Here is a 16,033-nt window from a genome sequence, read left to right as displayed (position 1 = left end):
GGCCAGGCAAAAGCAGCAGGTGTGATAGAGCAAGACACTGAAACCCTCAGATCTGCTTTGCAGTGCTGTAGCATATCAAGTGAACCCCAGAACCTACAGCAGGGAAAAATGATCCAGGGGTGTTTTGCATTAGTTCAACTCCTCACCTTCCCGGAACCCGCAATGCCAAATACTCGGAAGGTCATTTACATCAACTAACGCATGGAGCAGAAGCATTTTTAATGCACAACCCTTTGGAATGTTGCCACTGAACGATGCACTGCCCATGGAGGCTTTAAATCAATGGGTTGCCACCTCCGGTTTGAAAAGTAGCCAACATATCTATCCTCTGGCTTTCACAAGCAACATTTCCTGGAGGCTGAGAGAGAGAGAGAGAGAGAGGGGTTTGTCACTAAAGCGTGGGGGAGTCAAGAGTGCCCTTCATGCCCTCCCGCAGCCAGCAGACAGGACAGAAGGTTTATCAGTCAACAGGAACACAGCGTAGGACAGATTTGTCAACACAGAAGACCAAATTGTTCAGTAAAATCCATCTTTGGGAGAGGGGAGCCCAGAGTTAGGTGGGCAGCCAGTGAAACTCAGAAGGCTGGTATAAGTTACATCTGTGTGCCCCACAGTTCCTGTGCCCCAAGCCAGCTGAGACTCACCCACTGCCTGGTCCTAGCCCCCCTACTCCTCTGGCCTTTATCCTGCTTCCAGGTCAAAAGGTGTCACCTGGTTGCACCCCACCCAGGCTCAGGTTATGAAGGGCATCTTCATTGTCAGCCATTGTGTACATGGGGGCAGCTGGAGTAGCTTGCATGGGTGAAGTCACACCCGAAATGCCTATCACCATCTAGGGATAGAGAAACTGAGGCACACATGCTATAGGACGGTAGAACTCGCATGCAACAGAACAAGGTGAATAAAATCTCCACTTCATCACAGGATCCAAATTCTGCTCCATCAAACTAGTCTTAAGATGGAATCATTCTACAAAGTCCTCTTAGTATGTACCCCCCACGCATGAGGTACTAGGATATTTTCCGGAAGACTTCCTAATTCAGAGAGCGACTAAAATTGTCCTCTGTTATTTCCTGAAGAATAAGAGGATTTTTGTTGAAGAGATGTCAGGAGACTAGAAAAAGCTGCACACCTAACTCCTTGCGCATGCTGCGCATTTTTCGGATTTTAAAGCACTTGGTAAAAGCTACTATCCCTGGTTTTGTGTTGGGAAAATACCTGCCTTGCAATGCCTGGGGATTCTGACGCCAAAGCCAACATCTGCTCCCAACACAGATGCAGCCAATAGGGCAGAATTGGAAGACGTTCCTCCACCACATCACACTTTACAGGTGCAGAAAGCATGGCCAGGATTCCTCTGATCTTTTGCTACCATATCCCAGCACTTTGAAGGTGTGGATGACCAGCGTAACTCAGAAGGCTGGTACAAGTTACTTCCTGGGGCTAAATTAGCCCACAGGCAGCCCCGAACAAGGAAGTACAGAGCGTGTGCTCCAGTCATGAATACAGCGGCGAGGAGTCCTGTGGCACCTTATAGACTAATTGAAGTGTAGGAGCATAAGCTTTCGTGGGCAAAGACCCTCTTCGTCAGATGCATGTAGTGGAAATTTCCAGAGACAGGTATAAATATGCAGGCCAGAATCAGGCTGGAGATGACAAGGTGGATCCAATCAAGGAGGATGAGGCCCACTTCTAGTAGCTGATCTGGAGGTGTGAATTCCAAGAGAGGAGAAGCTGCTTTTGTAGTTAGCGAGCCATTCACAGTCTTTGTTTAATCCAGAGTTGATTGTGTCAAACTGGAAGATGAACTGTAGCTCAGCAGTTTCTCTTTGAAGTCTGGTCCTGAAGTTTTTTTTGCTAACTTGCTAACTACAAAAGCAGCTTCTCCTCTCTTGGAATTCACACCTCCAGATCAGCTACTAGAAGTAGGCCTCGTCCTCCTTGATTGGATCCACCTCATCATCTCCAGCCTGATTCTGGCCTGCATATTTATACCTGCCTCTGGAAATTTCCACTACATACATCTGACGAAGTGGGTCTTTGCCCGTGAAAGCTTATGCTCCTACACGTCAGTTAGTCTATAAGGTGCCACAGGACTCCTCGCCGCTTTTGCAGATTCAGACTAACACGGCTACCCCTCTGACACTTGACAGTCATGGATACAGGCTCTTGAATTAGTTTCCTGCCTTGAAGGAACAACATGGCAAATGGTCATTGCTCAGAGCAGTGAAAATTAACTATTGGGGGCAAGGAAAGTAACAATGTTTGAGGGGCGGTGAATAGATGGAGCCATAACCCAGTGAGGTTTCTAAGGGATCACATTCACTTTCCCTCCCTTCATGTGCACTGACACTTACTTTTAGCTAGCACAGGATCATTTCCACTCCATGTACCCATCGTTGTGTAGAAGGCTGCAAACATGGCCTTCTCCAGGGCACTCCCACGCTTTCCAACACCATGGGTCATCAAGACAACTCACCAGGAGCCAAAAAGGCAGCATCTAAACTGCACTAAGTAAACAGTTTTAGAGATCAAAAATAAACACACTGCCAAGCCTCAGCTCCTCCCAAGGGAGAACCTCAAAGGTACTCTACAAACCTAGAAGTAGCAATTATAATCCACTTTACAGATAGGCAAACTGAGGCAAAGAGCAATAAGCGACCTAAGCAAAGCAGCAGCAAGAATGGGACTATGGATGTTAAACAGTGGTTAGTGAGCTAATCGAGTAGGCGATGGAATTTTCATCGCCTACTTGATTAGTTGACAAGAGAGTTCGCTGCAGCTCTGCTTTTTAAATGTAGTAAGAGTCACCAGGCTCATGCTACATTTGAAAGGCAGAGCTGCAGCGATCTGGGACTGGATGCGTGCTGGGACTCAGCTGTCCCGGCTCACACCTGGTCCCAGCCCGCTGCAGCTCTGCCTTTTAAATGTAGCGAGAGCTTGGTGGCTCTTACTACATTTAAAAAGCAGAGGCGCAGCATCTAGGACCCACTCCACTGTGCCTCTACCTCCCCAAATCCCCGCGGAGATGGTGCCGGCGGGAGCCAGCTTTTAAGCCAGCACACAAGAAGCCCTATTCTGTGGCCTTTGTGAAATCAATGGCAGTTTAACTTGCATAAGGACATAATCAGACCCTTTCTGCAAGTGGATGTGGGGAGGGTGAAAGTCATCCCACAGTACACATTTCATTCAGACACAGGAAGAGAGCAGTTTTGTTTTGGTGTTTTTAATACAAACGTTAACTGATCTGGATGTAAAATGGGCTCACGAGGCACAGTGAGTAACCTCAGTACAACTTTACAACATAAGCTGGAGCAACAGAATGGAGCTCCATGGGATACTGTAGCAATTCAACATTTCTAGGGAGCATCGGCTGAATTTGGCTTACAATTCCCAGCTTCTATATACCTGGCAGAACAGGTGTGGGATGCACGCAGGAGAGGGGAGCCCAGGACTGCAATGGACAGCCAGTTCTTTAAAAGCATCAGAGAGCCACTTCAAAAGCAATGCAAGCTCCCAGCTGGGAAGCCGTCTCACCAATCCTTTTGCTATCACAGTAGGGCCTCCTCTGGCCATATTTGCTGTTGATGATCCAATTTTTCTAATGCTAATTCCCACTGCCAATCTGGAAAATGTTAAATAAATAGAAAGCAGCCAACACAGTGTATTATTTACAATAAAGCTGCCCTTTCTTCCTGCCCTTTGACATTGTGGGAAGGACAGCTCGTGGGCACTGTATCTATTGCATTAAAACTCGGTCCACTGGATGAGCTGGAGAACATTCTAAATGACCATCATGAAAGCAGCAAAATTCCCCAGGAACTTGGCCTTTACTCGTCCGATTTCCCATCATCCTTTTTTGGGTCCTGGTATTCATCACTGCTGTCATCCTGTATGATCTCAACCTCAAGGCGACCGATGTAGAGAGAGATGGCGCACAACCAGAACAGTGCCACAGTTGTGACCGCCGCGCCATTCAGCAGAGCCGTGGAGAAAGCAAGCATCATGGTGCGGCGGAGGAGGAAGAGGCTGACAAGGTAGGAGGCGCTGCCGTAAGAGACACAAATCCCACCGAGGATGAAGAAACCTAGAGAAGAAACAGACAATGAAATCCATCTGTAGATGTGGAGCAGGGATGGTTTACCAAACTATGTATGGGAAATATCCGAGCACCTTACAATCTTAAATGTATTTATTCTGATAACAGCCCTGTGAAGTAGGGGAGTGCTAAGACCCCATCTGTACAAAGGGGTAAAAAAAACAGGGAGAATAAGTGATTTGGCCAAGGTCGTGCATGAGTCTCTCTCAATCCTAACCTAGTGCTCTAACTTTTAGGCCATACTCTTGCTTTGTAATGGAGCCAGGGCCATACTTATTATGACAGGCACTGTGCTGGACCATTGCTAGTTGCTTGCCAGTTTCCCTGGTTAATGTAGGCATGGGAGAACTGTTCCAGACTCCCCAAGGAGTTGTCCCCATCCACACAAGTCAAGCAAGGTGTGCTAGAACACTGTAGACAACAACTGTATTAAGCATAATTCTGCCAGTGCAGATAATGCCAGTGCGTCTTCCCTCTTCTTTCACCACTTGGGAGTTAGGCTTTAAGGAAAAAACTTTGTACATGTTGTTCTTCAGACTGGTTTCTTGATAGGTAGAAAGAGTGGTTAAAAGCACATGACTAGCCCTGGGATTTATGGGTTTTCTTCCCAACTCTGCCACCGATTCCTCTGTTAGTCTCAGGCTGCAGAGTCGAGTTGCAAGCACTGCAAGAAATCAAAATCCCAAATGGCTTTCATTGCAAACAAACAGATCAGGTCAGTTTTTAAAAACAGAACAAGAGCTAAAATTGGCCTGAACTTCCTGTCTTAAAGGTCAAGAACTCCTCAGCTGGATACAGCTCAACAAGAAACCCACAAAATTCTTCATAACATGAGCCATCTTCCAAGTACAATTTTTCTCTTCAGTTTTGTAGAACCATTGCACCACACTGTGGCAAGTTTTAAAATAACCACTCAACCCAAAGTCCTCGTGACTGTCAAATATTTCTCGTGCACGTCCGCTCCCTCCCCAGCCAATCTCTATGCTGTTTGCGTGCAGAAGAAAGCAACAAGATTTCTCCTCCTATCTGATTCATCTATGTCCCAGTCATCACACTGCTTTCTTCATAGGGAAATAGGAGGCTAAAAACTAGCATGTGGCCTCAGTGCACAAATCAAGCAAGCTGAGATTAAAGGACTGACACAAATACACAGTTGTGTAGCACCTTTCAAAGGATCTCAAGTGCTTTATGCAAACATGTATGAGATCTCTGGGTACTCAGGGGAGGAGACAGTATTATTCCCATTCTGAAGATGGGGAAGCAGGCAAAGAGAAGGGACGTGACCTACCCAAGATCTAATCCATTAAGTCTACAGCAGAACCAAGACTGGATCGCTAGAGGCCTGCACCAGAGAGAAGGCAGGTCTGAGCTTGTACTATGTTTTGGGACACTCAAATCACAGTGCTAGGTAAGGTCCCCGTGTCATTAACAAAGGACTATGAGTCAAAAAGTTTGTTGTGACCAAGTGTGTATGTTTTACACACTGACAACAGCCACACCCTTCCAGCACACATGGCTATCAACACTGGATCTTGTCAGGCAGTCACACGCTTCTGAATAGTGATAGAAATGTAGCCGTGTTAGTCTGGGGTAGCTGAAGCAAAATGCAGGACAATGTAGCACTTTAAAGACTAACAAGATGGTTTATTAGATGATGAGCTTTCGTGGGCCAGACCCACTTCCTCAGATCAAATAGTGGAAGAAAATAGTCACAGCCATATATACCAAAGGATACAATTAAAAAAAATGAACACATATCATGCTTCTGACAAACCCTTGGCAGAAGTCCCACAAGACTGGCGAAACAAGACAACTTGAATTTCCCCAAACAGGAAACCTTGTGTGCAACACAATTGCCTCACAAGAGAAACGCCATTTCTGCAAATGGATAGATTGATGCCCTCGGATATAAAGATCAAACCTGGTATTTTTTCCTCCAATGAGTGCACCTGATTTCAAGATTCTAGGGGCAGGCAAGACAGTCTCCGTGGGCTGGATCTGCCCCCCCCAAGCTGGTTGATGTGGCCCATGGCCACCCCTCCAGACCAACTGATCTGGGGATGGGGGAGCACACAAAAAGTCTCCTCCCCCGCCAGGGGCAGAGGGAACCAGAGGGAACCACTAGCTGTTCTAAAATAGCTGGTGGTTCTCTCTAGCTACTGCCTTCTCCCCCCAGAGGGGGGAGGGGGAGAGGAGAGAAGACTTCACATGCTCCCCCACCAACCAGTGTCTGTGGGCGGGGGAGCACGAGAAATATTCTGGCCCTGCCCCTTCCAGGGAGGCCCAAAGCCACTTCAGGAATTTGTGAAATGGCCTCCCCTTTAAAAATAATCGCCCATTCCTGTTCTTGCCCAATGGGAGCAAGCAAGTTAGTTTCACACAGTCTCCCTATTACAGATAGCTGTATCATACATACATTTTTACATCACTCTCTAAATCTCATCTTAGGGCAGCTACATCTGCTTTTCTAAGGCCTAGGGAACTGTTTCCCAAATGCTGTTCCATGGAACCCCGGGGTTCCACCAAGTGAAAATAAGGATTCTGCGAGAAAATTCCATTACAATAACATTTTATGATTTACAAAAATAATAATAAATATTATGTGATTTTTGTTTTTAAATATGTGCAATTAAACTAAATGTTGATCTCATGACCTTGTTTAGCATTTTTTTTATTATTATCCTTACTTATTTGTGGTCTGCTTTTTCAGCGCCATATATCAGACTAGAATTAGGTGTTCTGCAAAATTCTTTAGTGTTTAAAAGGGTTCTGTGGCCACATAAAATTGGGAAATACTGGCCTAGGGTGCAGCACATTTATACACATTACAAATCATTTCTCTCTAGGGTATAAAGGTCAGTTTGCTGCCACTTTAGCATATCTGCTAGTTGCTTCCTCATTTCATAACAGCTTTCCTGGAGCACAGTCATCACACAGAGAAAATGCATAACCCAAGAGTTCAAACTCAGTAACTCCTAACAGCTGCAACCTGTATTACAATGCATGTCTACATCTTTTCAACGGCTCTCTCAAAGTGTGCTACAATGAGGGTTTTCTCACCATTTTACAAACTGAGAAACTGATATAGGGGTTAAGTGAATTGTTTAAGATTGTTACTCAGGGATTCATGGGCTAAGCTGGACACTGGATTGATGCAGGACTCTCAGACACGTATGGATCCTATAACCACTATTCAGAGGCATTTTACAGACAATTTCACTACTACAATGCAGGCGCCAACAAGCCCTGGGCAATAATTTTTTATGGGGGGGCCAGGTAAGTGGTCTCAGTCTGCACTCTTCCATGATATTAAAGAAGGAAGCGGAATCTGGAATGGAGGTTGGGAGCAGAAGGGAGTTCACAGTAGGGGATTAGGGTGCAGGAAGGAGTGTGGGGTCTGGGAGGGAATTTGGATGCAGGAGGGGATTGTGACCTGAGTGAGGGTATTGGGGTGCAGGATCTGGGAGGGGCTATGGGTGCAGGAGAGGAATGTGACCTGGTGGAGGGCTGTTGGAGGGGTATAGGAGGGGCTATGTATGCAGGAGAGATTGTGGGGCAGCAGTGCAGGAAGGGGGTACAGAGGGTTTGGCCTATGATCTGGATCAAGAAGTTGGGGTGTGGGAGAGGGTGGGGTGCTAGGTGCAGGCTCTGGCTAGGAGGTGCTCATCATAGGAAGCTCCTGGTCAGCAGCCCAGAGGGACCTTTAGGCAGACTCCCTGCCTGCCATGCCCCCATGCACTCTTTTTTTTTAGGGTTGGGGAAAGGGGGGGGGGGGAGAGCCCTCCATACACTGCAAGCATGGCCCAGACAGCTCCCATTGACCAGTTTCCAGCCAATGGAATCTGCAAGACTTTGCTAGGGGTGAGGAGAACACATAAAGGCCCTCTCCCACAGGGTGCATAGCATACAGAGAGCATGTGACCCCCTGCAGCCAGCTGTTTAGAGTGGTACATGGAGGTGTTGCAGGCAGGGAGTCTGCCTGATTTTGCCAGATTTTGTCCGCCCCAGGTCCAGCATGTAGATATGCACTAAGGCAATTTCAAGATGTCTATTAATTTCTTCATATAGACTATTATAATCATATAGGCCAGTATAATCAACTAGCTAAAGATCTATACAGACAATATATTTACAATATATTGTCAATAACAATTGTCAATCCAATAATAACAAATTATTAATGGATTCTAGGGGCAGAAGTGACCACTGATGATCTCATCTAACCATCTGCATTGCCTAGATCATAAACCTTCCTTGGTCTTACAGGTAGAGAAAGCATCTGCTATAACCATGAACTGTTTTATTAAATGTATTAATTCCATACACACTGGACTGGGTTGCTTCACCCATCACCTCTGGAATTGGACATTGCCTGACAGGACATAAGTGAACTGACCTTACTCACAAAAATCAACATTTCTGTGATTAACCTGGTGACAATAGCACTTTCCCCTGGTACTCATCTATAGCACGAGTTACTTACCATAAGCTGCCTCTCGTCCCATGTCACTTTGAACATAAGAAATTACTCCGATACCTGTTGCCAGCAAGCCATTGCGAAACCAGGACAGAAAACCTGAGTAGAGAACAGGAGAAAGCTAGAGTTTCCTCTTCTTCAGCCATTTGTTATTTCATTTATACTGCTACCTGTTGTGGTAGAGAGGACATGAGGAACGATTATATTGAGAACGCAAATCCTTTAAAAGATTAACTGTCACAGCATCAGGTTTTGGTCTATAGCATGTTTATCCCGTTCATATTTACAGCATGGGAACACAAGCAACTGCAGGACTCCTCAGCATCCAGCCTCCACACGGTCCTGTTGTTTCTCAAACCTCTGTCACCTCCATATGAAATTCCAGAGAGATGCCTTAGAAATACAATCTATCAAACCTAGGTGAGAAGGGCAACCATAAATATTGCTCATTTTTAGCATAGGTTAAAATCCTCCTTGGATCTCTGATTCTGGCTTTATCCTATGAGAACCCACTTTCCCTTTTCAGTCTAGCATCCTATCAAGTTTGAGATATAAGTGAGAGGATTATTCTGGGAGGGGTGGGTGAGATTCTGTGGCCTGCACTGTGCAGGGGGTCAGACTAGATGATCATAATGGTCCCTTCTGACCTTAAAGTCTATGAGTCTAAGTTAACGGGTAGCTGCATTATCTTAGGTTGCAGTGTTTAAGCAGGGCACACTATGAATAGGTGGGGAAGATTCCAAGCCCACATGCTGCAGGATGCACCAATGATTCAGCCGGTACTGATAAAAATGCCCTCCACAGGATGCAAAGGGAAACTGTACAGCAGCATAGTGGTGATGGAATAAGGGCCCTCGTCTTTGTCTCATTACTGACTTAGGCAGCCCAATAGGGGCTATTTTGTACAGAAAACATAGAAGCAGCATCCTGATTACTTGTACCAATTAAAATTCTTCCACCACATTTCACAAGTGACAGGAGGGGGAGCCCAACTGGGAAACTTTCATTATGACCTTTTAGTCCCCCTGTAGCAGATAAGGGATTCTCTCTCACTTCCTGTCCCAAGTTATGATGTAGCATCACTGCATGGCTGCTAAACAGCAGCCACCAATGAACCCAAAGAGGGGAGGTGAAGTGATACCAACATCTACAGTTGCACCACTTTGTCAATGTCCCACATTATGCCCTCCCAGCCTTCATGACAACTCCCTCACTGCAGCGTCCCCTAAACCATCTTCCCACAGCAACTCTTATGTGCTTCTCCCACCTGTTCTGCAGCCAGGAGCTCCCTACCCCATCCCTGTCATCAGGCCAGCTGCAGCTTTGCGCAGTCCCATCCTCACCAGCCTCACATTGCACGGTTCTCTACTTCATCCTCAACTGCACCCTCTACCACCAGCCAAGCCCCTACGCTGCACTGTTCCTGTCACCCACCCCGTCCACATACCTCCCTTCACATCTCAAGTGGCAGCAGCCCAGCCCCCACAATGCTTCAGACCACATCCTACGCTAGGACTGACCATCTACCAACCCATACCAGCCTCTCCACTGCCATCATTCAATGTCACTGACCTTCCTGTGCCACCACCCCCACATGCTGTGCTGCCCCAAAGCCTCATATCCCAGTCCCCATTATCGTTCATCCTGACCCCGTTCCTTTACAGCACCCCACAAACTCCTTCCACCAGAGTCCCCTGCCCTTACAGCACCCCCACCACAGGCCTCCACCCCCAACCACAGTCACCCTCCCTACCGCTGTCTCCTATAACCCCCTCCTCCTAGCCCCCCACAACCCCATTCCCACTGCCCTCCATCGCCACACCCTTCCCCCTCCCCACAGCAATGTTCCCTGTAAGCTGCACGTTTGTGTGGCAGGAGAGATTCAAATGTCACCCATTAGCAGAGTGACCACAGCTAGGGTGTTTTTTTTTCTATTGGTGGTGCACGTTTGCGCGTGCTTTGGTGCACATAAAAAATTATTCCACACACGGATGGAAACAAATCCGTACACAGATGAAAAAGATTAGTGAGAACATTGCCCCACGGCCACCCCCAGCATAGCTCCCTTCCCACTCCGCACAGCCCTCCCACATTATGGGCCCCTTCCCCCCCAAAACCTCCTTCGCACGCCATGGCCTCCTTTCCCCCGCCCCACAGCCCCACCATGGGCTCCCCTTCCCACAGCCTCGCTATCCCCTTAGCCCTCTTGCCACACCATGGCCGCCTCCTCCCTCTCCACAGCCACCCCCACAGCCAACCCTCCCCTCCTCCTTCCCACAGCCACCCCACTCTTCTCCTCCTCCCCACCTTCCCCCTCCCCTCTCCCCCCCCACAGCCACCCCTCCCCCTTTCTATTCCCACCCCCACAGCCACCCCTCCCCCTTCTATCCCCACCCCCACAGCCACCCCTCCCCCACAGCCAACCCTCCCCTCCCTCCTTCCCACAGCCACCCCACTCTTCTGCTCCCCCCCACCTTCCCCCTCCCCTCTCCACCCCTCCCCCCTTCTATCCCCACCCCCACAGCCACCCCTCCCCCACAGCCAACCCTCCCCTCCTCCTCCCCACAGCCACCCCTCCCCCTTCTATCCCCACCCCCACAGCCAACCCTCCCCTCCTCCTTCCCACAGCCACCCCACTCTTCTCCTCCCCCCCACCTTCCCCCTCCCCTCTCCCCCCCCACAGCCACCCCTCCCCCACTCTTCTGCTCCCCCCCCACAGCCACCCCCCCTCCCTCCCCATCCCCCTCCCCACAGCCACCCCCCCTCCTCACTCCCCCCCCCGCACTGACCCGTCTCGTGCGCCTTCCTCAGCAGCCAGGCGTCCGCCTTGTCCAGCTCCGAGGCCGGGGGGGGCGGCGGCGGGGAGAAGGGGGCCCGGCCCGAGCTGCACCGGCGCCCTCGGGGGCCCCCCCGCCCGGCCACCCCGCGCAGGAAGCGCCCCGCAGCCCGCACCCACCAGCCCATGGCGGAGTCTGCCCGGAGCCCGGCCGAGGCTCGACGCCGGCGACGTCCCAACGGCGATAGGCTGTCTGGGATGTCGCTCACGCAAGCACCGCCCCCGCATGGGGGGGCGCGCCCGGGCGCATTGGTCACCGCGCCTGTCACTCGCGATCGCCACGCCTCCTTCCGACGCAGGCGCGACGCGATAGGTTCTCCAGCCTGTCAAGTCGTGGGATTGGCGGCCCTGGTCTCGCGAGGGCGGGAGCCGGGAGCCGGCGCCTCCGGCGCCCGTGTCAGAGAATGGCATGCTGGGAGTCGTAGTCTCCCCAGCTGGCGGCGGGTGGGCGGGAAGGGAGGCTGATACGAAAGGTGCAGCGGGCCGGAAAAGGGGGAGGTTGCCTAGTGGAACCTCGAGGCTCTGAACGTTGCTTGGAAACCGGGCTGGGGGGAAGGGCACAGGGGACCCCGAGGGGTCCGGGGCTGGAGGGGAGTTGAAGTCAGGTGGGATGTTGAGCCCTGAGCGCTCTGTGGAGCTGGGGGGGGGGGGGCTGGATGGGATTAGGGACCCTCAAGGTGCCTTGGTAATCAGAGATGACCCCGGGGTCCCTGTTGCGGGGAATGTTGAGCTCTGAAGGTTCCGCGGCAGTTGGAGAGAAGGCTGGCGAGGGTGGGAAGGCGCCGTGGAGCAGAACGTTGGGCCCTGAAGGTTCCGCGGCAGTTGGAGGGAAGGCCGGCGGGGGTGGGAAGGCGCCGTGGAGCGGAACGTTGAGCTCTGAAGGTTCCGCGGCAGTTGGAGAGAAGGCCGGCGGGAGTGGGAAGGCGCCGTGGAGCGGAATGTTGAGCTCTGAAGGTTCCGCAGCAGTTGGAGGGAAGGCCGGCGGGGGTGGGAAGGCGCCGTGGAGCGGAATGTTGAGCTCTGAAGGTTCCGCGGCAGTTGGAGAGAAGGGCGGCGGGGGTGGGAAGGCGCCGTGGAGCAGAACGTTGGGCCCTGAAGGTTCCGCGGCAGTTGGAGAGAAGGCTGGCGAGGGTGGGAAGGCGCCGTGGAGCGGAATGTTGGGCCCTGAAGGTTCCGCGGTAGTTGGAGAGAAGGCTGGCGAGGGTGGGAAGGCGCCGTGGAGCAGAACGTTGGGCCCTGAAGGTTCTGCGGCAGTTGGAGAGAAGGCCCGCGGGGGTGGGAAGGCGCCGTGGAGCGGAACGTTGAGCTCTGAAGGTTCCGCGGCAGTTGGAGAGAAAGCCGGCGGGGGTGGGAAGGCGCCGTGGAGCGGAATGTTGAGCTCTGAAGGTTCCGCAGCAGTTGGAGGGAAGGCCGGCGGGGGTGGGAAGGCGCCGTGGAGCGGAACGTTGGGCCCTGAAGGTTCCGCGGCAGTTGGAGGGAAGGCCGGCGGGGGTGGGAAGGCGCCGTGGAGTAGAACGTTGGGCCCTGAAGGTTCCGCGGCAGTTGGAGGGAAGGCCGTCGGGATGGGAAGGCGCCGTGGAGCGAAACGTTGGGCCCTGAAGGTTCCGCGGCAGTTGGAGGGAAGGCCGGCGGGATGGGAAGGCGCCATGGAGCGAAACGTTGGGCCCTGAAGGTTCCGCGGCAGTTGGAGGGAAGGCTGGCGGGGGTAGGAAGGCGCCGTGGAGTGGAACGTTGGGCCCTGAAGGTTCCGCGGCAGTTGGAGGGAAGGCCGGCGGGATGGGAAGGCGCTGTGGAGCGAAACGTTGGGCCCTGAAGGTTCCGCGGCAGTTGGAGGGAAGGCCGGCGGGATGGGAAGGTGCCGTGGAGCGAAACGTTGGGCCCTGAAGGTTCCGCGGCAGTTGGAGGGAAGGCCGGCGGGGGTGGGAAGGCGCTGTGGAGCGGAACATTGGGCCCTGAAGGTTCCGCGGCAGTAGGAGGGAAGGCCGGCGAGGGTGGGAAGGCGATGTGGAGCAGAACGTTGGGCCCTGAAGGTTCTGCGGCAGTTGGAGGGAAGGCCAGCGGGGATGGGAAGGCACTGTGGAGCGGAACGTTGGGCCCTGAAGGTTCTGCGGCAGTTGGAGAGAAGGCTGGCGAGGGTGGGAAGGCGCCGTGGAGCGGAACGTTGGGCCCTGAAGGTTCTGCGGCAGTTGGAGGGAAGGCTGGCGAGGGTAGGAAGGCGCCGTGGAGCGGAACGTTGGGCCCTGAAGATTCTGCGGCAGTTGGAGAGAAGGCTGGCGAGGGTGGGAAGGCGCCGTGGAGCGGAACGTTGGGCCCTGAAGGTTCTGCGGCAGTTGGAGGGAAGGCCAGCGGGGGTGGGAAGGCACTGTGGAGCGGAACGTTGGGCCCTGAAGGTTCTGCGGCAGTTGGAGGGAAGGCCAGCGGGGATGGGAAGGCGCCGTGGAGCGGAACGTTGGGCCCTGAAGGTTCTGCGGCAGTTGGAGGGAAGGCCAGCGGGGGTGGGAAGGCACTGTGGAGCGGAACGTTGGGCCCTGAAGGTTCTGCGGCAGTTGGAGGGAAGGCCAGCGGGGATGGGAAGGCACTGTGGAGCGGAACGTTGGGCCCTGAAGGTTCCGCGGCAGTTGGAGAGAAGGGTGGCTGTGGTGGGAAGACGCTGTGGAGTGGAACGTTGGGCCCTGAAGATTCCACCACTGTTTGAGGGAAGGCCGGTCTTTAAACTAGGTTTGTCAGGGGATGGTGACCTAAGCTCTGAGGTAAATAGGGAAGTGGGATACTGGGAAGAAACACAAAGAGGAAGGTGCAACAGGAGAGGACCTCTGATTCAAACGGAGAATGTAGGGCAATCAGCTAATTATCTAAACCCTGAACGCAAGAAGTCTGGGAAACAAGCAGGAAGCATTAGAAGTCCTGGAGCAGTGAAAGAACTATGATTTGATCAGAATAACGGCGACTTGGTGGGATGACTCACATGATTGGAGCACTGTCATGGAAGGGTATAAACTGTTCAGCAGGGACAGGCAGGGGAGAAAAGGTGGAGTCGTCGCACTGTATGTAACAGACCAGTGTAATTGCTCAGAGCTCCTGAATATATATATAGAGAGAAAAGCCTGTTGAGAGTCTTTGGGTTAAGCTTAGAGGTGGGAGCAACAGAGGTGATGTTGTGGTTGGTATCTACTACAGACCTCCAAAACAGGTGGATGAGGTAGATGAGTCTTTTATCAGACTGCTAAGAGAAACTTCCAGATCACTGGTTCTCATGGGGGACTTTAATCACCCTGACATTTATTGGGAGACCAATACAGCAGTATACAGACAATCCAGGAAGTTTTTGGAGAATGTTGGGGATAACTTCCTAGGACAAGAGCTAAAGAAAGCAACCAGAGGCCATGCACAATTTGACCTGCTGCTCACCAAAAGAGAGGAATTAATAGGGGAAGTAGATGTGGGTGGCAACCTGGGAAGCAGTGATCATGAGAGGGTCGATTTCAGGATCCTGATGAAAGGAGAGCAGCAAAATACAGACCCTGGACTTCAGAAAAGCAGACTTTGACTCCCTCAGGGAACTGATGAGCAGGATCCCCTGGGATGCTAACATGAAGGGGAAAGGAATCCAGGAGAGCTGGCTAAATTTTAAAGAAGCCTTATTGAAGGCACAGCAGAAAAGCAAATATGGTAGGCAACCAGCTTGACTTAGCAGTGAAATCCTTGGTGAGCTTAAATACAAAAAGGAAGCTTACAAGAAGTGGAAATTTGCAGTGAGGAGTAACAGTAGTTCGAATTAGGAGCTTTAATTTAATTTAGTTCGAACTACCAGGCATTTAAAAATTGCGGCGCCCGGGAACATGCAAATAAAGCCCAGAATATTTTCATCCCAGGCTTCATTTGCAAGTTCGAATGACTACATTAGCAACCCTAGTTTGAACTAGGGTGGCTAGTGTAGACATACCCTGAGAGATTTGAGCTTGTTTAGTCTGCAAAAGAGTGAGGAGAGATTTGATAGCAGCCTTTAACTACCCTAAAGGGAGGTTCCAAAGAGGATGGAGAGAGGCGGTTCTCAGTAGAGACAGATGGTAGAACATGGAGCAATAGTCTCAAGGATTCTAGAGTCTAGAATTTATTTCTTTTCATATTAAATAGGAGGTATGGGAAGGTTTACTAAAAGCCAAGGGGATACAGGGACCGAGGAGTAACGGTAGTTCGGACTAGGAAGCCTAGTCTGAACTACCTAGTTCATGCTGCGTGTAGCCGCATGGCACGGGGTTCGAACAAACAGGGATTTAAAAATGGCGGCGCCCAGTTTATGCAAATGAAGCCCGGGAAATTCAAATCCCGGGCTTCATTTGCAAGTGCGGTATGCCTACATTACCCTCCTAGTTCGAACTAGGAGGGTAGTGTAGACATACCCTTATATCCCTAGCCCAATCAAAGCTATGGGTTTGAAATGGGAATCCCTGCATTGAGATTCACTGGCTTGTACTATGCAGGCGGTCAGAGAGGCTGATCGTAATGTCCCCATCTGCTCTTGAAACCTATGAATCCATTTTTGAGGCTTTTTATGAAATATAATTTTAAAAATCCTCTTAAACTGAAATGTGTAGTGCCACCTCAACTAGGCGGTTATTTT

At 51.2% G+C, this 16,033-nt stretch overlaps 1 protein-coding gene across 1 annotated transcript; it reads right to left on the bottom strand.

Moving 5' to 3' along the window:
• Positions 1-3,210: 3,210 nt before the first annotated feature.
• Positions 3,211-11,580, bottom strand: TMEM160 (transmembrane protein 160). Its single transcript, XM_075915105.1, has 3 exons — positions 11,366-11,580; positions 8,583-8,675; positions 3,211-4,087 (listed from the first exon to the last, which is right to left on the bottom strand). Exons 1-3 carry the CDS (start codon positions 11,538-11,540, stop codon positions 3,831-3,833), a joined length of 525 nt encoding a protein of 174 aa, XP_075771220.1. The 5' UTR covers positions 11,541-11,580; the 3' UTR covers positions 3,211-3,830.
• Between the last annotated feature and the right edge of the window lie 4,453 nt (positions 11,581-16,033).

This window comes from Pelodiscus sinensis, unplaced genomic scaffold (genome assembly GCF_049634645.1).
Source record: "Pelodiscus sinensis isolate JC-2024 unplaced genomic scaffold, ASM4963464v1 ctg34, whole genome shotgun sequence".
NCBI lineage: Eukaryota > Metazoa > Chordata > Testudines > Trionychidae > Pelodiscus > Pelodiscus sinensis.
The sequence above is the reverse complement of the archived record's forward strand: the minus strand, read 5'-3'. Positions and strand labels throughout refer to the sequence as shown.

Coding starts and splice junctions, on each gene's coding strand:
- TMEM160 (XM_075915105.1), bottom strand. CDS start 11,540: ATGGGCTGGTGGGTGCGGGCTGCGGGGCGCTTCCTGCGCGGGGTGGCC. Junction 8,676..11,365: donor GAGGAAGGCGCACGAGACGG/GTCAGTGCGGGG, acceptor TTCTCTACTCAG/GTTTTCTGTCCTGGTTTCGC. Junction 4,088..8,582: donor GGGACGAGAGGCAGCTTATG/GTAAGTAACTCG, acceptor TTTCTTCTCTAG/GTTTCTTCATCCTCGGTGGG.